Here is a 27,495-nt window from a genome sequence, read left to right on the forward strand (position 1 = left end):
TCCAAGGAGTCACGTTTGGAGAGACAAAACTCTCCTCTCATTTTGTCTCCCTTGTGCTTCTCTGGCGTGTGTTGAACCCAGCGTGGGTGTCGGTGTGAACGGCGCTGCGGACCTGTCTGGGTGTGACCGTCGCGTTTGCGGCTCACGTACGAGCCCCGTGTGAATGAGGCTGGGTCAGGGCCACCTTCTTGCCGCTCCGTTGGTGTCACTGTTTACAGTGTTAGGCCGATGACCGTCTCGTCACTTCCCTAAGAACCTTTGACAAGCTTTGACCCACGCCAGAAGTGCATTCAGAGTCTGAAGAGTGGTCATGATTTCATAAAAGAGAGAACTGTATCGGAAATTGTTAAACACCTCCAACAGCCCAGGCACTGGTCCCAAAGACAGAGCGAGATGAGGCGGCCTGGGCGCCAGCCCCGCTCCCGTCCCGGCCAGCAGGCCTCGGCTCACGGCAGTCCGAGGTCGTTTTGGAGTGGGCGTCCTAAATTAGCATGGAAAGCTCTTGCTCATAAATATTCGAGGGGAAAGACTACTGCTTGAGCCATTTTTTCTTACATGCCAGTCTAATGTGGACTTAGATCGTGGTTCTGTTGTTCTGTTTTTGTCTCCTGGTGCTTCGTCTCTAAGCAGAACTTCCTGCTGTCAGATACTGAGTTGAGTAATTGCTGGGTTATGTTATATTTTTCGTCAGTCCCTAGAACGAAAAGGCCTGCGAGATAGCACCTCCGCCTTTAGAAGAGTCTTGTGTTAATTAGGAAGGCAGAGTACTGATGGCTATCCATGGTACGTGTTATTATTGTGGTATCTCGTGTGGCTTTTATTGATTTTTAATTATAAACAAACCCCTTTGTGTATGCGGCAAACGGTTACTGAGTGACAGCCGTGTGCCACAAACTGTTCTAGGCACTCGAGATACAACGTGAACAAACAGACGAAACTCTCTCCCCTTGCGAAGCTTGCATTCTATCGAGCAATGACAGACAATAAGCAAGGGTAATAAGTAAAATGTATGCTGTGCTAGATGGTGGTAAGTACAAAGAAAAAATAAGCAGGGAATGGAAATAGAAAGTGTCAAGGAAGTGTAATTTTAGCTAGGGTGACCGAAGAATGCCCCACTGTTAAGTGACATTTGAGTAACAATCTGATGACAGTACGAGAGTCAGGCATGCGGCTGCCTGGGCGTGAGGGTCTCCGCCCCCGGGAACAGCTGGGGTGGAGGGGGGTGTGCCCGGACTGGCTCAGGAGCAGCAGAGACGCTGGTGGGGCTGGCGTGGAGTGCACAGGGGAGAGTGACAGCAGGTGACGTCACCCAGCAGGTCTCGAAGGCCTTGTGTGTCATCGGAGGGGCTGTGGCTTTTACCCTGCGAGGTGGGGAAGCCTCTGGCTTCTGGACTGAGGGCGAGGATGCAAGTGTCGGGGCTCCGAGGCCGACTGGAGTGCTGTCACGACGGTCCAGACGGGAGGGGACAGACCCCGGCCACCGTGGTGCGGTGCGGGAGGCTGAGGAGTGACTGGGCTCTGGGTGCACTCGAAGGCAGAGCCCACAGAACTTGCTCACCGGATCCGGTGTGGGAAGTGAGAAACAGAAAATGGGGAATTTTGGCCGGAGCAGCGAGAAGAACGCGGTTGTTATTTTTAAGTGGGGAGAGACTGTGGGAGAAGCAGGTGGGAAAGGGGGATTAGCCAGGAGCTCAGCTCTGGGCGTGTTAAGTTTGAGGCTCTAGGAGACAACCAGGTGGGGATATGCGGGCCTGGAAGTGAAGGGAGAGGCACAGCCCGGAAGCAGGTCAGGTGCAGGGTTTCAGCAGAGATGGTGTTTGAAGAAGCCGTGGGTGGGGTTGGACGAATCACCAGGGAACTGTGTGCAGGTCGGAGCGAGAGGTCCGAGACTGAGCCCCGGCACGGCGAGAGGGTAGGAGGACACGGAAGCACCAGCAGGCGATGGGCCAGAGAAGAAGGAGGAGAATTCCAGAAGTCTGTTTCCAAATAAGGAAGCCGAGTCCCGTGTGCGTGGGTGGGGGGGGGGGCGTGTGTGTCCGTGTGGTGGTCACACTTCCCAGCCTCCGGGTTCCCTTCGTTCTTCCCCAGGACGGGCACCGACTGGAGGGCCCGGCAGGCTGTGCCGATGCACACCCGCGGCATCCGCGTTGGTGTCAGGTGTGACGCACTCAGCTGCGAGGAGACGCCCACTCACGAAAGACGGGCCCCTCTCGCTGTGCCTCAGAGAAGCCGTGGCAGGGAGGAGCTCTAGGAGTGCACGGGATCCCTGAAGAACTTGCGTGCACAGAGATCACAAACTGGCGAAAAAACTTCTGAATGTAAAAAAGATAGAAATGCCCATATTTGGGGGTCACACATTGTTCAAACAGAAATTAAGGCATTTCACAGTACCTACAAGCAAATTCACAAGGAGGAGAAACCTGGCAAAGGCCAGGAATTTAGAGAAAGAGAGAGAGAGTCACAGAGAGAACGCCCTCCCCGAGGTTCTCGGGCTCCTGCGCTCAGCAGCCCACAGGCTCCCCGGGGTGCCAGAACTGGGGTTTACGCCGGCATCTGGCACGGATTTTGTGTCTCCAGTTTTTCCCCACTGAAAATGAGGGGGTTTTTTGTAAGGCATATGAACACCATCTCTAAACCACCCATTTCCAGATTTGGGAAACCTAGAAAAAACTATTTTGCCTTGGTGACAATACCCAGATTTTAATTTAGCCATCAGAAAATGAAAATTTTTTGCCCTGGCTGGTGTAGCTCAGTGGATTGAGTACCAGCCTGTGAACCATAGGGTCGCCAGTTCGATTCCCAGTCAGGGCATGTGCCTGGGTTGCAGGCCAGGTTCCCAGTAGGGGATGCATGAGAGGCAACCACACATTGATGTTCCTCTCTCTCTCTTTCTCCTTCCCTTCCCCTCTCTAAAAATAAGTAAATAGAATCTGTAAAAAATTAATTAAAATAATTTTAAAAATAAATAAAAACTTTTCAAATTTAAACCATGCAAAGCTTGATTTGCTGGGTTTTCAAAAGGAAGTTATTTTTTCAGGTTGTTGGGTCCTTGAATGGAATCAATAACAGGAGGTGTATAAATTGACCACATAAACTAGAACTAGTAAATATTCATTTTCAGTGGAAATGTAACCTATATGAATTCAACTTAAAAAAAAGAAGCTTCCAAATACCTTAGGAGAAAGAGGAAAGCTGAACAGTGGACAACATTTTTGTGAAGAATACACTTATATACATTGTAGTATGCCTTTGACACGTGCTAGCAAGTCCTGGGAAAGAATATGTTAGAAGTCCTTTAGAGTCAAAGTTAGCCACCCAAAGTAGTCATGTTTATATGTAAATTAAGAAGTCAACCAAATTTAAAATACCACCACCAAAAAAAAATTAAAAAAGGGAAACCAAACGGAAAAACCGAGGGAAGGGCAACCTTGTAGCTCTGGTTTTCCTACGTTTATTGATCTAAGTGGTAAAAATTTGAGGAAACTTTGAAGAAAATAAATATTAAAGCAGAATATTTTCTCCAAGGCATTCCTGGAACTATTATAAAGGATAATATTTATAGGCCACAATTTTAGAGGATATTCATTATTTTGTTGAGTTTATTTCTTTTTTGCTCAATCCCTCCCTCACCCCTTTATCCAGCACCCTCCCCACCGCCACCCCCCACCCCTGGCAAAGAAGACCCTGACTCATCTCACTAGAGGCTTTTAGTTGGGTAGTTTCGAGATTTCTTTAAAAACCGTAAGCCAGTATATAGTCAGTCTTCGGAACCTGTGACATCCTACAGGACACGCGTGGTGACGGCAATGGCAGTGGTCCGCCAGGAAGGGGTGGCGTCCGGGCTGACCCAGCCACGCGCGGCCCGTTTTGCCGTAACACGACGTGGGCTCCTGCAGACCCCCACGCTGCGCAGAACCGCACAGTGAAGACCACGGGGCTCCTCGGGGGAGGGATTGGGGCGCTGCACTCGACACCTGGGTCGATGTACTTAAAGGCACGTGCAGATGGGAACTATGTGCTGAGTACACACGTACTACAGTAAATACGGTACTTCACCTGGGAAAACATCCCGAAATTTGCCGGAGGCAGTGGGCCTCCGAGTAGTCTTTAAGTTCACTGTGAAGTCTCGGAGGGGGGTTTGGAAACCGAGTGGCGCATGGTGGCGGGAGACGAGGGCTCGGGACAGGCGCTGAAGCGGGGTCGCGGGCACGCGCCTGCGCGCTCTCTGTGTCGGGGGCCGTCGGGCGCGTTGGTGTGCGGCCGGGTCCAGCTGGGCGCAGTTTTCTCTGTTCACCTGTGGCTTCACACAGCTGGGGTGGTGATGAAAAAAAACAAACTCACGTAATTGCAGGTGGTTCCCCGATGTGTCGGATGCCGGGGAACGACCCCATTTTCAAAGCGAGCCTCGGGACAGAGCACACTCACCACCCACCTGGCTTCATCAGGTGCGTCCGTCCGAAAGAGGCAGCTTGTGTTTACCAGCCCATCGGTTTCCAAAACCGCTCCCCAGCACGTTCCTGAGGTGCTTTTGGCACTTCGTTATTTGCAGCTCGAAACTGGTACGAGCAAAATGAAAACTGGTACTTAAGCTCTCGAGCTACCCTTCGAAAGCCAGCTTTTGTTTTCCTCTATGAGCTAGGTCTGGATTAGCAGGGAGAACATCTCTTTTCAGTGAGGAAAGCAGTTCTCACTTCTGAGTCAAGGTGCCAGACCCCGCGTCCCTGTGACTCGAGAGTGGGAGTTCGGGCTCCGCACTCGCTCTGTCACCTGCCCCCACCCTCCCTCACCGCCCTGCCGCCCCTGGGCTGTGCAGGTCCTGCACTGTCCCACACCTGGGGGGCCTGTCGCCTGTCATCGTGGATTTGTAGTTATTCCTAACATTTCCAACAGATGGCAGTAAAGTGTCTCAAATAACAGATTCCCTTTTGGGAAGTCATTTGTAGGGGTTGCTGTTAGGGTCTCAGCGGGGTCCCCAAGGGCCTGGGGAAGGTGAACCCCAGAAAGAAGGAAGGGAGGGAGGGAGGGGACGTTTTTTAGCTGCGGACCGGCTGCTTGCTAGGTGTACAAAGCTGCATCACATATCTTACTATTTGACTTAGTCCAGCAAACTTTTTTCAGATCAACAAACTGAAATATATTCTGTCCTTCAACCTTGACTGTATATTTTTACAGCGATCTGGAAGGCAGACAGAATTTCCAGACGCGGCCCCGCGCCCTCAGAGGGCCACAGGTGAGCGGGCGTGTGCCCAGCGCAGCCTGTGCGTTCCGGCCCTGCCTGCGGGGGCTGGTGCCCGGGAGCACCGCGCAGAGGCCCCCGAAACGTGGCGCCCGGGGGAGGAGCCCCTCGGGACCAGTCCTGGGCGGCACTGATCTTCATAAACCACTACGGTGGTGGGAGAGTTGGGTGGGGAAAAGAAATGAATGGCATAAACAGTCAGGAACGGTTCTTAGGTTCAGCTTGGACTTCTGGGGATAAAATCGGTGAGTTTAATGTAAGCATCTAGTTGTATTTCCTCCAGAAACCCCACCATACCAATAGTAAAGAAATTTTGTTAAAGGTAAGGTCCTCCAAAGACAAGGAGAATGACAGAGGAGAAGGCAACCCCAAAACAGTAATAAACTGAGAGTGGGGAAGCCAGCGGAGTGTGGCTGACAGTGGCCTGGCTGGCTTGAGAAAGCCAGACACTCGGCTGGCGCTGCGGAAAGCCGAGAACCGAGCTGAACCCTCCCGCACAACCTCCAGTAGCCCAGGGTCGGTGGTGTCAGCGCCCCCTGGTGGTGGGCCCAGCGCCTGCTCCTCCTCTCTTCCCGCTGGACGGTTTTCCGGCCCCACTCCACCTCTGCCTTGACCCAGGCTGCAGGCTGTTGCTCTGAAGAGGAGACCCCAGGGCCCCCGCACTGGGGCACAGCAGGCAGAGCTGAGAGCACAGGGCTCTTTCCAGCACCAAGGAAGGGAGCACCATCCACCCACTCATGGAGTGAGACCCCACCACCCGTGTCCCTCCCTTGCCTGGCCCTCCCGGCAGCGGGTCAGAAGAATGCCATTTGGGGCGCGTCACCAGCCCAGGAGGAAAGGCCGACCTGCACTGACATTCCCAAGACTAACAGACCTCTGAAGAAAAACCAAAAACAAACAAAAGAAACTCGGAGGAACAGAGGCAGGCAGGGAACGACAACTTGAAAAAGAGTTACCACTCCCCTTAGAGAGAGAAAACGTTACGTACAGGAGACGGGAACTGAGCGTCACACGAAGCCGAGGAGCTGCTGCGCAGTTAAAAGTAACAGAAATAAAACTCAGTGGAAGGTTCAAAGATGAAAATGAGGAGATACCTCAGCAGGTAGAGGGGAAAGTGGTTAAATAATTAGAGTTCATGTTTGGGAAGCCCAATATCGAAACAGCGAGCTCCAGGAAAAGAAAAACAAGGGGAGGAAGCACTCTCCAAATCATTCAACGAAATCTCCCACGACTGAAGGTTAGGTGTTCCCAGATCCAAGGGGCTTCCTCGGTGCCGGCGACCAGGCCTTTTCAGGAAATTTCAGTTGCGTCCAGTGACAGAGACAGTGTTACGAACCCCGCAGAAAGGAAAAACAGATTACGCACTAAGGGTCAGAAAGCTGAACGGCTGCCGACTTCCCGCCGGCAGCCCAGGAGCTGGAAAACAATGAGGCGTGGCCTCCAGCTGCCGGAGGAAGATTAGCTCCCACCTGGAATTCTGTGTCTGACCACGAGCCATTAACCACGCACGAGGATGAAATACAGGCATTTCCAGACATGCACGATCTTTAAAAATTACCTCCTGTGCACACTTCTCCTGAAGCTAGTGGGAAATCTCCTTCACCAAGACGGAGCCGGGTGGGGGGTGCCGGGCAGGAGATCTAAGACAAGCCAGGCAGGGGGCCCTCGGGAGAATGTCGCAGAGAGAGCGGGTTCAGCGGCCCTGTGCCAGCCGGAGAACGAAGGCCAAGGTCCAGACTGGAGCGGTTGGGAGGCCCCAGCGAAGACTTCTCCGAGACAGACTGATACAGTGACTCAGTGTGTGTGAACATCAGGGGACGGGTCCGGGGTTGATTCAACAGTAAGCACACAGAACCCCAAGCAAATGAATAATCAGATAGTAACTACAGGAGAAACAAAAAGTAGTTCAGAACATATGTGTCTATGGAGGGCTGGGGATTGCTGTCGTTTTTATTTTTTAAACAAGTCTTGAAAATAAGTAGACTGAACTATGCACATACATTACTTTATTAACCTGTGAAAACTTTAAAATAGGCAAAGCACATTCATTTCACAGGAAAGGAAATCTGAATGCCTTTTAACCACAAGAAAAAGATGGTGTACCCTATTTATAATTAACAAAAGCACATTAAAGCCATAACGAGCTGCTGATTTTTACCGATGAGATTAGCAAATACAAAAATGTTTGTTTTGGAAGACTAGTCCATTTTATGTTCAGTCGCTTCTGAAGAGGGCATTTTGGCAAAATTGTCCATCGCCCTCGTCCCAGGAGCAGCCTGTGCAAAAATCTAAGAATTTGCATCGTGAGTTTACTCCAGCACCACATCCGTGTTCATCAGTAACACACGAGCAGACAACCTAAACGTGCGTCCGTAGGAAGTTACGTAAATAAATCATGTTACATCTCTGAATGGGCTCCTGTGCACCTATCAACGAGAAAGGAGCTCCACGTGTAATAAGGTGAAGCGATGTCCAGGATGCACTGTGAAGGGGCAGGGGGGAGCAGGTGCAGACATGCGTGTGTGTGTTATCCCGTGACCTGTGTAAGAAGTGCCGTGTGTGTGTCAGTGTGGGGGTGACACTGGCGCTGTGCAGAAGAAGAACCTTTAGCAGTGGTGCTTCCGAGGAGAAAACTGGAGAGACCTGGTGCGTCAGAGGGGGAGGGAGATGAACTTCTCATTGTATGATACTCTTTGCCCTTTCAGTTTTCAGTCAAGGGAATGAGTTACTGTTCTTAATAATGATGGCAATAATACTAATAACTATACTGAGGAAGGAGAGAGACAGAGAGAGAAGAAACCTGCCTGAACAGAAGGGACATTTCAGCTCTTCCTGCTGTGTCTCAGAATCAGGGAAACGATGAGCTAGAGTCCGAGGGAACTAACTGGAAGTGTCTATCACATTGATGCCAACCGTGGCTCTCACGCTGCTGAAACACACTGCTTTAAAAATTAGCCCAGTTCCTTCTCACTCTCCAGTCGTTAGTTTCTAGCAGGATATTAAGTTGGCCATTAAAACAGCTTAGTTTTTTATTTCTCTGCAGCAGAGAAATTGAATCTGGCTAAACAGAACTTGTTGACATTTTTATGTTAGGTGATTCTAATCTGATAGATTATAAAAGTAGCTTCTATTGGATGTTTCAGGAATGTTAAAAGGATACTTTCTTCTCCCTGACTCTTGTTAAATAAAACTTAGCCACAGTCATGCTGGGGAACAAGTTTTCTGTGGCTCGTAAATGCTGTGCCTGTGACAAAAGTGTCACGGAACCGGTGATACAGCAGAGGAGGTGTTACTGTTTCTCATTTTGCTCGGACAGGTTTAAACCAACCCAGGAAATAAACGGGAGGCATGAATTACATTGATGTTTTAGGAAGCATCCTGTCTCTGTATGTCATGACTTGACTTGTTTGGGATTTTTTTTGTTGTTTTAGTTTTGTTTTCATTTTTACTTGCATAGTTTGGCAAATTCCTTTTTTCCAAAGTACAGGCCTGGTTCCCCATTCTGTTACGCAATGGAGGTAGGAACACAGGGGTGGAGGTGTTTATAAAGCATCTTGAGATTTATTGCTGAGGCTTGATCTCGGCCCTTGGCTGCCATACGGCCTTTTCCAAAAGGAAGAATACATGATTTACCTACAATGAGCTAAACATTACTTACCTTAGTTGTGTGGCCTTCCTCCCTCCCTCCTTCCCTGTCCTCTCTCTGTCCCCGTCTCCCTGCTGTTCAGGACTGGCTAAGCTTTTACCAAAGCCTTCTTACTCTAAGTTACAAACACAAGGATTTATAAATCCGGTTGGTGGAAAACCTAGTTGCGTTTGTGTCCAAAACAGACTAGAGCTGCCCCCGGGGAGGAAGCGTGTTTGTCGTGACCCTGGGCACCCCCCACCTGCCCTCTGACCTCTGCAGTATCGGTGCTCACGAAGGGAAGCTCTCCCGCTCACTGGGTTGTCTCCATTGCATTCTTTTCTCTGAAATCACAAACCAGTTTTATTTCCTTCAGAAATCTTCACGGCAACTTTGTTTCTCATTTTAATTGGTTTGCAATGTAGCACAACAGGAAATTACCCTCGGCTCCACTGTTTTCTTTCTGCTGGCAGATCTTGCTTTGTCCGAGTCGGGCGTGTCCTTCCCCGCACCAGAGAGGAGGGCGGCAGGAAAGGTTCCAGGTAGAAAAGAGTGAACACGACGTGGATGCACGGGGTATGCGGAAGTAAAAGACTGAATTCGAAAGAGAATAGCTAATAAAGATGATCATTTTAGCTCAGTTTATTTTTTTCCCACTTAAAGACCACTTAGATGTTTTTCCTCTCGCTTTAGTCAGTGTGGTGACATCTAAAAAGTCAAAAACTTATTCGAACAAATCTTTTGTAATTAATTCTTAAAAGTAGGAATTGCACAGAAGTATGTAGCTGTATGTATGTATGCATGAGGAACCAGGTGGGCCGGTGAGGGAGCCAGTGAAACAGTACGTGAGTGAGAGTGAGCGGAGAGAGAAAATGCATTCAAAGCAGAATACCATTGGGTATGCACATAACAATCAGGTAAAGTAGCTTTGCAGTAGCCCAAGCCAGACTGTCCCCAAATGGATGATATGTCTCCTCGGAAGAGACCGCACGTAGAATAGCAGTTGGGAGAGGGTCTGGCCTCTTCTAATATCGACACCAGAGATACAGAGTATAGGTTACAGACAAAAGATGAGCTTTTGTAACTAAATGTGTTACTTTAATTAGTAAGTTGGAATGATACTTAACGGTCTTTCCCAAGCCTTAGCAATGAGTTTAGCGGCTCCGTCGTATCTGTGCCTGACTGACACATCCGCGTGTCGCGCTCGTCTTGGTTCAGGCCGCCACACCAGGACACCGCAGACCGGGGGCTTCACCCCCGTTTGCTCCCCACCATCCTGGAGGCTGGGGTCCGAGATTTGGTGCCTGCCGCGGGCCCTCTGCCTGGCCGCACGCTGCCTCCCACGACCGAAAGGAGGCTTGGGAGCCCTCTGGGGTCCTCTTGGTGAGGGCACTAATCCCAGCCCTGAGGGTGCCACCCCCTTGACCTGATCACCGTATTTTGCTGTATATAAGGGGCACTTTTTTTGCCCACATTTTTAAGGGAAAAATAAGGGTGCCCATTATACATGGCTGTTACTAATTCCGTATCTATATAAATGTCTTTAATTCTTTTATTTATGCTTATGTATTAAAAGTGTAGCTCCAGAAAATAATGCAAAATAAAACCCTGGAATAAGATCATTGGTTTTATTTCTAAATATAAATAAATAAGTAAATACTACATACATAGTTAGGTTTACAAATTAAAATGAAAGATTTTTTTCCCCTGAAAGTCTGGGCCAAAAAACATGGGTGTGCAGCGCACACAGCAAGATACGGTACGTTCTGAAGGCCCCGCCTGCTGACACCGTCATATCAAGGGTCAGGGTTTCAACAGGTGAGTTTCAGAGGGACACCAACGTTTTGTCCGTCGCAGTGCTATTGTCACTTGTAACTGACACGGCAATTTGAAGAAAAGCTCATCTTGTGGAATCTCGTGCCCCCGTGAAGGGCCGGTTTATGCGTTTGCCACATTAGAAATGGTGAGCCCTAGATCAGACAGAGTTGTATCAGTTCTATCAGGGAATAAGAATGGATTAAAAACTTCATCAGCAGAAATTTACCTGCCTCTTATTCCTTGTTAATTGTTGAGATTCATGCATGGGTTTTCCGAAGAAATGTTACTAGACTCCAAGAAGTCATCCTTTAGAATATAGTTGCTTTTCAAAATTATTGGTTACTATTTCTGCTGTATTGTTAATAATGCCGTGCTATTTCAGAATTACTGACCGTACCAAAAGTTTGCGCCTCAGAAAAAATATCTAATACAATTCTATTTCCCTCACTATAACCCACCTTTTCTCCATTTTCCTTATTTTGCCTTCTTTCCTATGGATTTTGGTCATATATTTTAAGCGATGGTTCTTCCTTCTGAGGGACAATCAAAAGCATACCATTATCCCTGTAGCAGAACTAAGAGGCTATCGTATAAGCACTGTGAGGACCGTATGTTCCGTCTCTATTGTGAATTAAACAATAGCCAAACTCTTAAATTCTAGTATTTTTATGTGTCCCAGTTTAGTTGCTGTTAACAAGGGCCTCTTAAATAGCTGATTTAAGGCACACTATGTTCTAGCATCTGCTTAGATTAGAAGGCGCGTTCTTCAAGCTAGAAAATATTTTTAAATTAGAAACTAGATCCCAGAAAACATTAGAATGCCGTGCAGACGGTGACCCGTGACAGCGTAGTCTGCTGCCCAGTCCGAGGGCGGGCCCGGCATGGGGCAGCCTGGCTGACTGACTCTCGTAGCCGGGAAGACGGCGGAGCGAGTGCAGGAAGGGCACACGCCGCCAAATCCGACAGGGAGGGCAAAATGTATATATGCCTGGTGCCGCCGATCGGCGACGGCCTCTGAGAGAGGTATGCCACCTCCTGACTTCCAGAACACGTGCATGTGGCCTTGTTTGGAAAAAGGGTCCTCGCAGAAGTAATTGAGTTAAGGATCTCAAGGTGAGACCATCCTGGATTGTCCTGACGGGTTGCAAACCCAACTCTGAGCGTCTGTGTGAGAGACAGACACACAGACACAGAGGAGAGGAGAAGGCCTCGTGAAGCAGAAGCGAGGACAGGAGCTCTGTGGACGCGCGCCAGGGAATGCCTGAAGCCTGCAGATGCTGGGAGAAGCCAGGAAGGTTCTCCCCTGCAGCCTTGGGGGGGGTGGTGCACTTGGCCTACACCTTAACTTTGGACTTCTGGCCTCCAGAAAACCAGGAGAGAGAAATTTCTGTTGTTTTTAAGCCGCTCACTTTGTCGTAATTTGCTACAGCATCCCCAGGAAGCTAATACACTCGGTTATTTTCTCCGAAAAATTCAATACATTCTTAAATAATTGGCATGCTCTGCAAACCGTATCCTGGCAGCGGCCCTGGGAAACGGCTGCGGGCATGACCCTCATTGTAGATAGCATACTGATGCGGAGGAAGTGGCGGAACCAGAATTCAAACCCAGGTCTGCACGCCTTCAAATCCACTTGTTATGGTGCTTCCCCATCACTGCGCACAAATCCCGATCACTGGTCGGCGACCTCTGGTTTAAGAATGACCTAGAATCGGGACGGGCGGCTGTGAGACCTCCTGTCGCTTTCCTCCTCGCCCCAGCCAGATCCCCTTCCCGATTCCAAGTCCCTCGGCGTGACCGGCTGAGCAGGTGACCGTGCTCTCTGGAGTCAGTCCCGCCACTCACCAAAGGCGTATTTGGTAAGCTCCTGTTATGTGCCGCACACTGCTCTGGCCCGAGTGAGCAAGGCGTTCGCAACACCGTCGGCAGCGGCACAGACAGAGGCGCCTGCCTTCGTGGAGCTTACGTTCTGGGAGGAGCGGACTAACAAAAATAAACTCTGCAGTGTGTTGTGTAGTGACCGGCGCCGTAGAGAACAGTGAGGGGACGTAAAGGACCTGGGGGCTATGTGGGTGGAGGAGGGGGCCGAGGGGTATTATTTCATATGAGATGATAAGGGAAGGTCGCCCTAGTTAAGGGACGTTTCGTGAAGACCTGAAAGCAAATGCCCCGTCACGGCAGGGTGTGAGTTGCCAGTTTAAAAGGGTCTCTTGAGTGCTCCTCAATGCGAGTAAAGACGGACCCACTTCAAGGAGCATCACTGGGCAACTTCGGAACATCTGTGCTGAGGAGAGCCTGCCAAGACTTGTCAAGGATTTAAAGCAGAACAGAACATCTTCCATCAAGGGTTTGAACGAGAGGGGCCTCTGAATTCTCGACAGTCGCACTAGAAGCCAAGACCACGGAGCAGCCAGCCACCGCAGGGTTCCACGTGACGTGGTCTCTGCACTGAAGCCGCACTGCGAGCTGCAGCGCCTGCCCAGCACACGACCGGGTGAATGGGGAGGACCAGAAAGAGTCGGAGGCACCCCCAGATCACCGTGCAGGGGCGTCCCGGAACGACAGCCGGGGAGCCGGCTGAGAGCGCAGCCCGTCCAAACCGGGTCAGGAGGACGGAGGACTCCAGGGCCTTCCCAGTGTAATCGCAGCATTTCCAGATGACACCTTTTTACCACCGGCTTTCATTTACAGACGTAGAGGTAAACATTGTCAATCCCAAAAGAAAAGGCTAAAAATTAGAAGAGGAACCCCTTCAGTGGGGTGGGCGATGGGGCTGCTACTTTTTGTTAGCCTGTTGGATTTTAAGTGTGGCTGGTTTTTGTCCACAAGGCACATGTGTCCCTTTGATGATGTAATGTGTGGTTTCAGAAAACAGCCTTCCGAGTGCGTACAGTCAGCGTGGTAGTGACTGCACGGCTGTGAAAATAGGGTATGAAAAGGAAGCTCCCCAGCAGAGTTCTGGCTCACTGTGGCTGCCCATTGAACGTTAGTTCTTTTTCTCTGCCAGTTTTGCAGGGTCGCGCATGTACAGGAAGATTTTCTTGAGTTCCAACCAGTGTATGAACATTTAAAAAGAAACCTCAAATTTTTAATCAGGGTGCTGTAATTTCAGACTTTAAATACTCATTATGCATAATTTAATAGATCGTGACACACATTCTTGGGAGGCCAGATTTTTGGCGAAAACGACTCCTTACATTTAAAAAAAAAAGTCCGAGAAAGCAAAAATGCAATCGGAAAGGACGTGCACACCAGCAAATGAATTTGATGAAATTCAACGCCCTTTCCTTCAGCCACTTTGGATGCACGTCTTGCTGTCACTAAAACGTGACACTTTATCTCCAGCAACATTTAGATCAGCACGTATTAAACATTTGATAAATCTCGGTTGACTAAATTGCCTTAAGTTACCAGAGTCCTTTGCGGATGGAGAAGCATGAATGTGTTGAATGCTAAAACGCAAAGCCTGAGTCCGTCATGTAGCCACTTAGGGACAGCGCGATCGTCAGGGGGCGAGCAAGCCCTGCACCCATCTTTTCTCAGAACCGTTTGATGGGGTAAGTTGAAGAGACTGGGCAAATGCTAGCCCGTGGGAGGACCATAGGTGTTGTGTTATTTTGTTTCAGTGTTGCTGCTTGGAATGTTTACCAAGATTCTGCGAGCCACCACCCTTCCTGCCTACTGAGAACTTCACGAAAGGGTCCCATTTGCACTCTCCTTGGGTGATTTATAATGTCAGCGTCGCCTTATCGAGGCGTCTGTCACTCTAGTACAGGGTGTGTAGTGTCTTATTTCCAATACTCTCTGTGGACGGACCAGAAGCCTGCATGATTCTCTTGGCAAGAGGAATACTATTTGACAAGGGGACAGACTTTCTCACAGGGAGCAGTGGGGTGTACTCTGGGCCACGCTACTAGTGTGCTCACCAGCGCGTTCAAAGAGTCCCTTGGGCCCCGGCTGGGTGGTGCCATCGGTTGGAACGTTGTCCTGGGCACCGAAAGGTTGCGGGTTCGATCCCCAGTGCTGGAGGCGGCCGACCAGTGTCTGTCTGTCTGTCTGTCTCCCTCCCTCCCCCATCCTCTCTCTCTAAAATCCATAAACATATCCTGGGGTGAGGATTTAGTTTTTAAAAGTGTCTCCTGGTAAAAGGATGAAACATTGCTATAAAGGGAAGGAGAAGAAAAAGCTGTCGGAGAACCTGAGGCGATAATAGCTGGCGAGTCCTGGTCAATGAAGAAATCATAAAGATGCTTCTAGCGAAGATGTAAGCTTTTTGAGGGAGGGAAGACCATGCCGAGTCAGGACTGAAATACGGAAATCGTTCTCATGCTCCCCCCTACTCCCCCCGTTTACAGTGCCCCCTCCCCCCGAACTCCCGGAACACCGTTTGTGTTTCATTCCACTCCACGCGTGCTTATGCAGGGGTTCGCGCCAGGTGGTGTGCTAAGCACCTTGCAAATATTTATTCTCTTAATCCCGTGAGCTTGATACTATTATTATCCCTGTTTGTTTGTTCTTAAATATTTAATGAAACCGAGGCAGTGCTTCCCCAAGACCATGCAGGTGGTAAATGGCACAGCTGGCCTGTGAACCTGGTCAGCTGGCCCCGCAGTCCCCGTGCTGCCCTTGCACTTGCTGCCGTCCGTGACCTCCGTGTGCCGACCCGCAGAGGCAGACCTCTGGACTCTGGGTCCCTACACCCTTACGAAAATTAATGCCTTAGCAAGGTTCGTTGTGTTACTGTTATTTAATGGTAAAAAGAAGTGTAGTCATCTCTTTGAAAAATATTGTATAAAAATGATAGTGGGTAAGCTTTTTGTTGCTTTTGGCAGTCAGAGGGAAGCCGTGATGAATGAAATCCTGTTCACTGAGGATGCAGTTTCAGGCATCAGAGAACCTTTTTTACAAGCAGCATGTCTGGCACTTAATAATAGCACTCGATCAATATTGAGTCCAAGTAAACATTGGACACAATGTTTTTTAGCATTTTTAATTCATCGTACTATTTTTAACTTTACGATATGTTTACGTTACGTGCGTGGGTATGATGTAGCAGGGGTGCCCAGCCCGCGGGCCGCCTGCAGCCCAGGGTGGCTACGAATGCGGCCCAGCACCAAATCACAAATGTACTTAAAACCTTTCCTTTGCTCATCAGTTTTCATTAATGTTTGTGCATTTAATGTGTGGCCCAAGACAACTCTTCTTCTTCCAGTGTGGCCCAGAGATGCCAAAAGGTTGGGCACCCCTGAATGTGTGGAACTTTAAAAGTGCATCACAAAAAGTTTTAGGAAATTTTTAATGTTTTGTAGGTGACAATTGTAGTTATGCAGCAACTGACGGCACAAGATAAAGAATGGTGCACAATAGTCAGATTTTATGAATTCATGCCTAAATGACTCGAAGGACAGAGCCACATGGTTAAAATCAGTGTGGTGGCTTGATTTTCTCTGGTCAGTGAGGTGCAGAGCATTGCATTTGCTCCCGGACGGGAGGGGGAAAGGGACGCCCTCCGCCCCCACACCCACGTCGCCCTGTTCTCATTTCTCTGCATGCCCCCCATCCCCAGAGACGGGGGGCTGCGGGTGTGAGTGCGCCCCGCCACCAGGGACCATCTCTGCATGCCCCCCGCCCCAGAGACGTGGGGCTGCGGGTGTGAGTGCACCCTGCCACCAGGGACCATCTCTGCATGCCCCCCGCCCCAGAGACGGGGGAGTGCGGGTGTGAGTGCGCCCCACCACCAGGGACCATCTCTGCATGCCCCCCCCACCCCCAGAGACGTGGGGCTGCGGGTGTGAGTGCACCCTGCCACCAGGGACCATCTCTGCATGCCCCCCACCCCAGAGACGGGGGAGTGCGGGTGTGAGTGCACCCTGCCACCAGGGACCATCTCTGCATGCCCCCCATCCCCAGAGACAGGGGAGTGCGGGTGTGAGTGCGCCCCGCCACCAGGGACCATTTCCTTCTTGGGCTTGCTCATCTCGTTCCCCTCTCAAGTTTGTCACCCAGGAAAGATCAGTCAAATATTAGACAGACATCCTCAAAATATCGCTGTTTTTCACTTATTGTTGTTTCCTATGAATGCAACATTTTAAGATTAGCACGTTAAATGTATTATTTAGTGTAAATGAGTTCAAACAGCCACGCCATGTGCTGACTTCACTGTAGGCGGGACAGGTCTGTCTGTCAACAGTAACCACCATGGGAAGTATGTGAAGGGGTGCTCTGCAGTTACGTAATCGTAAGTCTTGACTAGGCTCAAGGTGAAATTCTTTTTTTATTGGAATTACGTCACTACTATCACTGAAACAAATCTCGTCTACGGGATTTTCAAGTTTTTCACCGGTAGTGATATTTTTTGTCCTTAGCTACAGCGGTAATAGATTTCGATGTTGTGTTCATTGCTAAGAGCAAAGATGTTATCCCTTGCGATGAGCAGGAGAATTTGGCTTGTTTTCAGAGCCAGCGGTGAATCAGTTCTGGAGTGCAGTATCTGTGTTGCTTCACTACCAGGTGTTTTCTGGGTAGGTTCCCCGTTTTGGAATTGATGGGGAACCGACCATGTGCCTTGTTCCATAGCTCTGTGCCTTTTCTACCAGGCTTTCGCCTTTTCTGGGAGATTATCTAATTCATTTCTTATGACATCGAACTTGTTTTAAATTTTTTTTGTTAACTGTAATAATTTTTTTACTGTACATGCTGAAATTTAGAGGGAAGTCTTTCGCTCTTGAAAGTTATTTTTCATATTGACTGATGCGTTCTAGAACTAAGAATGATGATTTATGGAGTTGTTGTGTTTTTTTCACACCCACATGTTTTGAACTTGGCTTTCACAGATTGGAGGATCATTTATCTCAACTTTTTAAAAAAGAAAAAAAATCTCACATCATACATAGGAACTTTCAAAAATAACCCTTCTCAAAAAGTAGGGAAATGTCTTTGGAAATGTAACACTGTGAATGAAAATAAAATAAGACTAATGTTATCAAATGGGGCAGGATCGCCCTCTTGGAGCCTCGAATATAATTGAAAAAGGTTCTTATTCTTATGGTTCAGCAGTAATGGGTAGAAGTACCACAGATTAAATTTCCCTTTGCTTAAGAATTTAAATTTTCCTTTGGGCAATGGATTTTCTATTTTTTAAAATATCAGGAACATCATTTTAAATGTTTAACGAAGGGATAATATTCTTACAGAAAAATAATACAGAGTATTTACATACCAAAGACTGAATATACCTTCATAATACGAAGATAGATACCTTTCTATCTCTATATAAAAGACAAGGTCTGATTAACTTCCCTGGCCTATGTAACATTAAGTAGGTTACACATGGAAGAGGAAGAACAGTGGCCGCAGAGCCGAGGGAGAGGCCACTCACGCTCGCTCATGTCCGGTCCGATCTCCTCCTCAGAACCCAGCGTGGGGCCCAGAGCACCCTCTCCCCTTCCCCTGTCCCGTGCTCACTCCCTTCTGCCTGCACAGGGAAAGAAAAAGGATGAGCTCCCTCTCTGTCCGCCTCCTGCATCCCAGGGCCCGGGTGTGAAGAAAACGTTTACACTTGATCGCTCCACATGATCCTTTTCGGTCAGGAGCTGCCTCTCAGATTCTGGAAGCACTGCCACCTCCGGTTGCTGAAATGAATGAATGAGACAGCACGCGTGGAATGTCCTTTGGAAAACGCAGTTGGCTGTCCCAACAGAGAGTGTGGTTTGTGACATCTGGCTTCACATACACTGGCGACAAGGGCCCGGCCACTGATGGACTGACCTGGAGCAATGCGCAAGCTCTTCTATAAAATGAATGATATTATAGAAAATTGGGAAAGCTGCGACGAGGAAAAGTAATAACCCCCGAATGGCACTTATCTATAAATTTGGCCCAGTTTGGTTTCGTACACCATGGTGGCTAAGAGAAAGTACTTCAGGGCCAGCTGCGGTGGGACCTTGGGCAAGCTACTAGTTCAAAGCCATCTGTGTCTCCATGTCCTCCCCTGTAAGTGGGCAAGAGAATAGCATTTACTTCTTAGGGTGTCTGTTCTAGAACGCTGAGCTCTAGCAGACTCCTGTTAGGGTTTTCTAATGTTTAAAACATACTTCATGACTTGTCTCTTAGAGCGTACTAGATTTTAGCTTGCTTCAGTTAATTGTAAGAAAGTAATGGAAATTAAGCAAGGCGAACTTTACCCGCAGCGTGCAACAGTATTGCTAATTATGTAGTACATGTGGATGTTGTTGTGTATCGGTGGTTTGGCAGAGATGACTGTACCATAGCATCTGTGTTTTCCTACGTAGATTTTATGGGAACAGTATCTCGCAGTCGCAAATATTCTTTCAAACTAAGGCAGAAACACTCATCTGCTCATGGACACTCGGGCTGCTTCCAAATCCTGGCGATTGTAAATAACACTGCAGTGAACATAGGGGTGCTTATGTTCTCTGGAATCAGTGTTTCATGTTTCTTCGGCTCAATTGCCAGAAGTGGAATCGCTGGGTCATGAGGCAGGCAGTTCAGTTCCATCTGTAATTTTTTTTGAGTTAACTCCATGCTCTTTTCCACTGTGGCTGCACCAGTGGGGTTTCCCACCAGCAGGGCCCAAGGGCTCCCCTCTCTCCACATCCTCGCCTGTAGTTGTTTGCTGATTTATTGGTGATGGCCATTCTGACAGGGGTGAGATGATATCTCAATGTGGTTTTAATTTGCATTTCTCTAATGATTAGTGGTGTGGAGCATAATGGAATACTACTCGGCCATAAAAAAGAGAAGGAAATCTTACCCTTTGCAACAGCATCAGTGGGCTTAGAGAAATCAGCCAGTCGGGGAAAGACACGTACCATAGGATTTCACTCACGTGTGGAATCTAAGCAACAGAATAAAGTAACCGGCAGAGTACAGACAGGCTCATAAAGAACAGGCCGGCAGCTCTAGGGGTGGGGTGAAGGGGTAAAGAGATTCAGCAAAAAAATTAAAAAAAAAACAAACTCGTGTGGCGATTGAGGGGGGAGGTGGGTGCGTGGAGGTGAAAGAGGGTATGAGGGGATTGTTGGTAATGGAAAAAATACCGTAAAATTTTAAAAATTAAAAAAAAAAAACCAAGGCAGAAACAAATGGCTAACGACTCATGTTGGCAAAGATGGACGAGTAACTAATGGTCCCTCAGTTGTGATACCAGAATAGTTTAATAGGAAGTCAACAAGCCTAACAAACATTTGCGTGTGTGTGTGTGTGTGTGCATGCGTGTAGAGCCACTGATGAAAATGAGTTTTTGACGGCTTTGTTAGGGTACCATTAGCTGTCTTTTTAAGTGAGGAGAGCCAGTATCACAGGCACGTCCTTAGCTCTATGAGCACATGCAAAGGTATCGCCCACTAACGTACAGCCCTGCCCCCAAAATGCTTCTAGTTGCTTTTGATGTTTATTAATGAATTTTTCATAGAAATCGAAGTGTTGCATTTGCTCCCGTGGTGTGTTTTCACTCGTATGATGTGAAAAAGAAAAAGGATCGCCTTTATTTTTCCACTTAAGTTTTCCTTATTTTTCTTTGAAATATGGTCCTCTCCATGGGAGAGCCTGGGAAGTGAGAGAGGTGGTGGGTTTTTTCTCCTGCCTACCGCCTCTCCTGCTCCCTCCCCGCCGATTGCCGTCTCAGGTGAGGAAACGCCACCCACTCCGCCGGCTGGGAGGACAGGGCAGAGCTACCGCGTGGCTGTCGTGGTCGTCGCTTCTGGCCTGTGCCTTTTCTAAACCCCGTGACTGGCAGATTTTCTCATCTCTCTAGCGCCTTTTTCTCAGAAGAGAAGTGTGCATGCGTACGCGGGGTATGTGTTGTGGTCCCGTTATATACAAATACAATTAAATAAAAATTAGAATGTCAGAGGCACTTCTGAAGAAACGAGTGACTTCGGTGCTTCTCGTTGCAGTTATACACAGTGAGTTCCCTCTGTAAGATGAACTCGGTAAAGACTGCAGCGGGAAGACCCCCGTGTCGGAATGGCGATCTGGGTCATGGGCGGGGGGCGTGCGGGGCGGGGGGGGAGTCCTTACAAGAAACTGGCTTATGGTCGGAAAAGGCTGTGTTTCTGGTCACCTGTGCAAAGGGGGAAGCGCAGGCACAGAATCTAGGGTGAACCTCAGCCCGACTGCTGCTGAGATGTTTTCTGTTCGGAGAGCAGAGGAGAGGTGTTCACAGGGTTTTTATGTATTGGTTTGGTGAGAAATAAAACAGATGTGCAAGTAATTTTTTATTATATGCAGCTACCTTCTTTTGTGTCATTTAATTTTCAGAAAACCATGCAATTCTGGTTCTAGAGTTTCTTCGTGGCTCTCACCTCGATTTCTGTATCTATATTAAAGTCCGAGTTCCTTACACAATTACTTTTGTAAGGGGTAGGGAGAAACCACGCAGTCTATGTTCTTCAAAATTCACAAAAGAGACTATTCGGTTCACAACTAGAAAAATATATCACCCTAGCTTTTTAGAAACAAAACCGATTTTTGTGGACACTACATTTGGAAACCCACACAGGCCCTTCAGGAGCCCACCTCCACCTGTTTGCGAGCCACTTGTTTATTCAACAAATACTTGTTAAGCACTTACGGTACTTCGCACCGATGCCGCAACAGGGAGCAGGGCAGGTGCGGTCCCTGCCACCACGGAGCTTACAGGCAGCAGGATGAGGAGCAGAGAGGCATCCAGCGTACGAGTAAGGCACAGGTGCTGCAGCTCCCAAGGACGAGGACAGAGTGAGGGCTGTGTTAGCAGAAAACAGGAGGACCACAGTGTGACCAAGTGGTCACACACTGAAATCAATTGATTTTCTTACTTTTGTTGGGATGATGGCATCATGGAATTCCAGGATTGGAGGAGGCCTTGAAAATTATCTAGGCCAACCCTTTATTCACTGTGTGAGCCTTTATTATTCATTTCATCATGGGTGATGTTTCACTGCTTTTGACTTGATAAAAACGGCATTTTCATGTGGCCATCCTGATACTGGCATGTATTAAGTACAGTGTTGGACCGTGACTGCAAGAAGTTGTGATCCAATTTATCAGTCTCAAAACCCCTTCAGACTGACTCTGAAGCTGTCCCTAACCAGTGAGGGATTTTCCACGTGGGCCTGGACTTCAGCTGCTTTCTGACTCGAACGAGTGGCTACGGGGTGAGTCATTTATTCGAACTTGCCCAGCTTCTTAGGGAACTCCCTCGTGTTGGAGGAGATGACGATTTCGCCAGTCTCTTCCTTCTCTGACTCAGAAGCTGAATTCCCCTGGCCGTGGTGGCTTGGCACATGGCTGTGGGCGCACACACAGTGGGAGGTGCTCTGAGAGGCCACTTCAGCGGGTCAGGGTCCCACCCGTGTCCCGTGGTCCTGACTGGGTAAATGGTCAAATGACTGTTTCCCCTTGGCATGTCATTCTGGGCTTCAATTCGTTTTTTAAAACCATGCCAGCCTGAGATAGACTCCTTCGTGTCCCTATTTCACGGTGCTGGGCCCTGGCATCAGAGAATGGATGTACATGGTTCCCTGTCCTGCGATTACTCTAAAGTACTTCCAAGTCTAAATACTTACAAAAGGTTTGATACGTGAAATGTGTTCTTTCACTCATCTGTTGTTCATCTGTCAGGTATTGAGTACCTGCTGATGCCAGGCATGGTTCTAAGCTCCAGGGGTACGCCGAAACGAGACACAGCCCCTGTCTCCCCTCCCCTACCCGCGCCGCCCCCCCCCAATCTGCCTCCATCCAGGTGGTGAGGAGGACGATACGCATCAGCACACGCTGTGTTAGGTGTGATGAGGGCGGGCTGTGAGGAAAAGGAGAGTCTGGGGCGGGGCAGGGGGAAGTACAGAGGAGAGCTCTGGGTAGGAAGTAAGTTAAATCACACCAAAACAATAATTTAAATCTGCGTTTAAAAGAGTAGATAAGAGTATGACGGGCAGACCAGGTGAGAAAGGAACTTCAGTCGGAGAAGCAGCCACACCAAGGCTGGAAGACATAAAACAAGCCTGGAAGGGAATTACCAGTAGTAACGCCTACTTGTCAGAAAGATTCCATACAGCCCTGGCCGGGTAGCTCAGTTGGTTAGCGGCTCATTCCCATACACCAAGGCTGTGGGTTTGATCCCCGGCCAGGGCACATACAAGAAGCAGCCAATGAATGCATAAATCAGTGGAACTGTAAATGCCCCCTTCTCAAATAATAAATTTAAAAAAGATACCTAGAAATGAGTAAAGTTGATTAATTTCTTGATAATTAGTAAAGCAATAAAATTATTGTTAATGTTAATATATAAATACAATTATTAACTTATTAATAAATTATAGTTTATTATTATTTGAAGTGTTGAATAATGGAATAACATCATATTTAGATTTAAGAAAATGTCATTATTGATCTGAATTTGAAACCACTGGGCTTCTTTAAGGTTTATTTAAGAATATTCTTAGGTATGTTTAAGTATTGCAATATTTAAAAATAAAAGCTCACACCTGAGAAAATTATACACAGGAGCTTTCTCTGTCACTTTGGAAAGAATGCTCTTGTTTGGTTTTCTCCCCAGGACACCGGCACCGCCCAGGACCGCAGCGGGAGAGCATTGCACTGTGGTGTGTGCCTCCGGCGTCCCGCCTGCCCTGTGCGGGGAGGTGGGGGCCGCCGCCCCGCCAGCAGGCAGCCGCTGCAGAAGGCTCTCGCCAGTGGCCCCACTTGCCTGTTACTGAGCTGCAGTCTCTCTGGTCACTTAGACTCACTGTTCCTTGTCCTGCCTCTTGGGACAAGTTACAGAAATCACGACCTATTTCTTAGAATTATTCTGAGGAGTAACAAGTAAACATAGTATCAGTGTACTTTGTACCGTTCTAAGGTCAATTACAGATGGCAGTTGCTGATAAGGCATTGTGTTAGCTTGGTGAGGGGGCGGTGGCGTTGCCGGCGTTCTGTTTGCGTGGGGCGGGGTGGAGGTCTGTGGCCCGGCAGTCCGCGCCCTCGGGCCCTCGGCCCGCTCCCTTCTGCACAGCGTTCGTCCGTGCCTTTCCTCCTCTGTGGCGCTTACCGGAGTAGCAAGAGGGTGAAGAAGCGGTTCGTCTGAAGCAGAAACAGGAACTGAAAGTGCAGGCAGAGGAACTCATGATGGTCGAGCATTATGATTCTCGAAGGAAGGTGAAACTAGATAACAAAGTACACATCGTGACTTAATTGCAGGAGACTTTAAACTGCTGAGAGCTGGAGAGGGAAAGGGGAGGAGAAATGGGAGCCAGAGGATACACACGCATTCACACACCTACACTCACATGTAGTGGGCACGTACATGTACACACATGCATATGTGTATGCATGCCTAGATACTGTGCGAGATGCATTACATGTAACACACATGCATGCATGCAGAGATCGCATACGCGTGCTCCATCGGCTGTGTGCTCAGTGGCAGCCAGCGGAGCGGTGCTGTGCTCTCTGCTCAGGGAGGCAGACCGCGTTTCCTGACCCATCGGCCCTGACGTGCCGGCCTCAGCAGCCGAGCAGCTGCACGCTGGTAGGTCATCCTGCCGATAACGAAGGTGATGTCACTGGCCTGCCTGCTTTTTTTGGAATGCAGGGGGGGAAAAAAAACCCTAGAAATACATTTGACTTTGAAACAAATTAAAATGATGACTAGCAATAGTGATATTAGCTATAATTTCTTCACATCTAGATGACTTAATTAGAGCTACTTAGCTTATAAAATTAATTTCTGGTCATTCTTTCTTTTTAAAAGGTCGTTCTAGCTTAGACCTGAACGAACAGTTTTAGGGAAATAAACATTTTTTCTTCTAAATTTAGAATAGCCCCTGCGTGGTAAGCAAGGCGATCTGCTGAGTCTGAGGGAGCAGCGTGGGGCCAGCACCCTCTGTCTGTACTTCGGCTGTGAGCTAGCTGCCTGATCTCTGTGCTTTGAAAAGTTTATATTTTGATTCAGCTTGATAACATTCAAAAATAAGAATGTCTGAAATTTGTTTCATTTTTCTATCTCTAAAGTCTGTCTCAAAGGACAGATTTTGGAACAGATTGCTTTAAAAAAAAAAAAAAAGATGCACTCACCCACCCTACTGTCCCTTGGGACAGAAAAAAAAAAACCCAGAGTTACCTAGCTCGGCTCCACCACGCTGCTCTTGAAGCAGACCGACCGCCTGCGCCCAGGGCCGGGAGAGCGGCGCAGGGAGCACTATTGTTCCGTGCTCTCGAGCAAAAGAAGTGGGAGGGGAAAAAAAAAAAAGGGTTGAGCTTGACTGGCGTGGCTCTGGCTTTTCTGCATTCCAAACTGTCTGAGGCACAGAGCGAGCGCCCGGGAGAGCGAGCCCGCGCGGGCGGGCGGGCGCAGGGCACACGGGGGAGCGCGTCTGTGACTGGCATGTCGGAAGGACCATGTTAGCGACACCCCGAGACTCCCCGGAATGCAGACTCCAGGTAAGAACTCCTCCCGTCCGGCTGAGACTGGGAAGAAAAGTTTGTATGTATTTAAAGAGAATGCAGCTTTTTTTTTTTTTAATGACACAAAGGTAATGACTGTTTACCTTTGCGATGGTTGGCTTTTGAAGAATCGGTGTGTTTTCACTGCTGTGAGGTCACATGAATAGAGTGTGGAGGCTGTCAGCGCCCAGCCCAAAAAATCCAGCGCGAGCACAGCTGGCTGAGAGCCTCAGCGGGGACGAGGGTGATGATCCCAGCCAGGTGTCAACCCTGCAGCGTTTGCTTGTTCTGGGAATCACTGGAAGTGGATTCTTACTCGGGACATTCCCCCCAAATTCTTTACGAGAGACTAAGACACCTGGGAGTGGATACATCTCATTTCCGAGGGAGACGAACTGTATTGACCGTCAGCAGGGTTCTAACAGCCCTGATTGAATCTTAGTGGCACATCGTCCATCTGTGTCATTTGCAAGTTCAACAGGTTGGGTCCATAAACAACAATGAGAGCATTCAAATGAGAACTCTGCCTGTTGTTTCTGCCTGAGTCAGGCTTCTGGTGTCCTCTGCCAGCAGATGACCAGTTACCTCATCGGCTCGTTGAAAGTTGAACCTGAAAGGGACTAGAGAGGTCACCCACGGTCCCGTCTCTCCATTTTCAATGAGAACATTGAGGTCTGAAGGGATTCAATCTCGCTCGAGATCACAGAGTCAGGGACAGAACTAAAGTGAAGATTCGGATCTCCTGGTTTTCGGTGTACTGTTTCACTCACGGAATCAGCTACATTCAAGTCTTATTTGTAATCTGTGCTGTATCTCCAGGCCCCAGGTATCACAAATTGTTGCCTAAATAGACCAAAGGCTCTCTGCACCTAGACTGGAATCTGTGGAGAGGAAATATGGGGGAACACACGTCACAAAAGCATATTGATTTTGTGCTCTTTGTCAAAACCAAAAATATGTAATAACTTATTTACAGAAGAGAAATGGCTTTCAGTTAAGGAAAATGACTATAGTTTATATGCAGCTTTTATATAAATGATTACATAGCTGTGATAGCCCAAATATCTGTATATGAAATTAAAACTCTTTCCAGTTGATTTTAATGTATTTTAAAGATTTTGGGACTAAGGAATTTTCTTTATAAGTTGGCAAAGGTTTTCCCAGAGGCTAATATTCATTTTTGTAGCTTGCATCTGCTTCCTGAAAGTGAAGTACCATCCCATAGTCACTGCCTTTTCTGTTTATTTTTTTTTTAATGTAAGCTAACATTTAAAAACTGTCCCAACTGCTTGGACCAGTTGCTTCCTTCTCCAAAGCCTGGCCCTGTCTCCCTCCGTTTGTAAACACCCTGTGTGGCTTCACCTCGTGGGCTCTGTGCGACAGGGTAATTGAAGAGGGGCATCCCGAGAGCCACGACCGTGAGCATCTGTCTTCACACGTTTTCATGTAGTTCCTAAAAAGGGTGGCTGCCCATCCCATTTTTCTGGAGACCACTGTGGGGTTGAGAGTGGCCCCGCAGTGGCGAGAGCCACTGCCAAGAGGGCCATCGGGGCTCCTCGCAGCCCCTAGGAACAAGCTAGCGGGACGTGGCTGTGAGCGCCGCCAAGTCCTGTTGTTGTTGTTGTGTGCTAAAGCTTGACCTGCTCATTGCCGCCTGCGCCAGGGTCTGTGTAAGTGCAGTTGTGATTTGCAGGGGGCTGCCGGGGATGAGCAGTGATGTCGTAAGGAATAAGGGCATAGCAGCGGGTTTCATTGTTGCTCTCGGCTATCAGAAGCCAAATTGCAAAGTGCACTCCCCACCCAGCAGGAAACAAGAGACTGTCTGTCTTACTGGAGAGCCCATTGCTTAAGCGCGCTGTTTGTAAGAGGACGGATGGATGGCTGTGAGAGTGAGGGCACAGCGCTCTGTCCAGTGTCACGGGGTTCATGTTGGGTCGCACAGGACTTAGACTTTTCCCTCGCCTTTTGTCCTGTGTGGGTGATGGAGAGGCCCGCCGTGATAGACGTGTGTGTGTGATAGAGGGGTGGGAGGGTGGGTGGGCGGATGGATGGATGGATGGGTGGATGGACAGATGGATACGGACCTTTGGCCTGAGTGTATTTCCCCCACGTCAGAAACAGTAGGAAGTCATACTCTACTGTTGCTGGTTCATTGACTGGCCTAACTGGAAGAAACTACTTTATTAACCCAAAGTGTTCATTATAAAACTCACTACCATGCACTCCGAAGAGGAAAATATTGGAAGGAGTCACACATTCCTTTTTCTCTCCTGAATACAAATGCCAGATGACACAGGCTCACCCTTTCCTTGTCAGAGAAGAACAGCAGTAGGGGGCCCACTGTGTGACTCCGGGCGAACTCCGCGGGGAG

General features: G+C 48.5%; 1 protein-coding gene across 8 annotated transcripts in view; it reads left to right on the forward strand.

Moving 5' to 3' along the window:
• Window positions 1-27,495, forward strand: part of RASAL2 (RAS protein activator like 2) — a 278,498-nt gene that overhangs the window by 145,336 nt on the left and 105,667 nt on the right. Inside the window, exon 1 of one of the 8 annotated variants that reach the window (XM_045838809.1) lies at window positions 24,998-25,121. The exons of the other annotated variants lie outside the window; for them this stretch is intronic. Coding sequence (XP_045694765.1) covers window positions 25,109-25,121 — 13 coding nt within the window. The 5' untranslated portion in view covers window positions 24,998-25,108. Of the gene's footprint in view, window positions 1-24,997; window positions 25,122-27,495 lie in introns of those variants that run through there. 8 annotated transcript variants of the gene reach the window in all.

This window comes from Phyllostomus hastatus, unplaced genomic scaffold (genome assembly GCF_019186645.2).
Source record: "Phyllostomus hastatus isolate PE091 unplaced genomic scaffold, TTU_PhHast_1.1 phas_contig_283, whole genome shotgun sequence".
Lineage (NCBI taxonomy): Eukaryota > Metazoa > Chordata > Mammalia > Chiroptera > Phyllostomidae > Phyllostomus > Phyllostomus hastatus.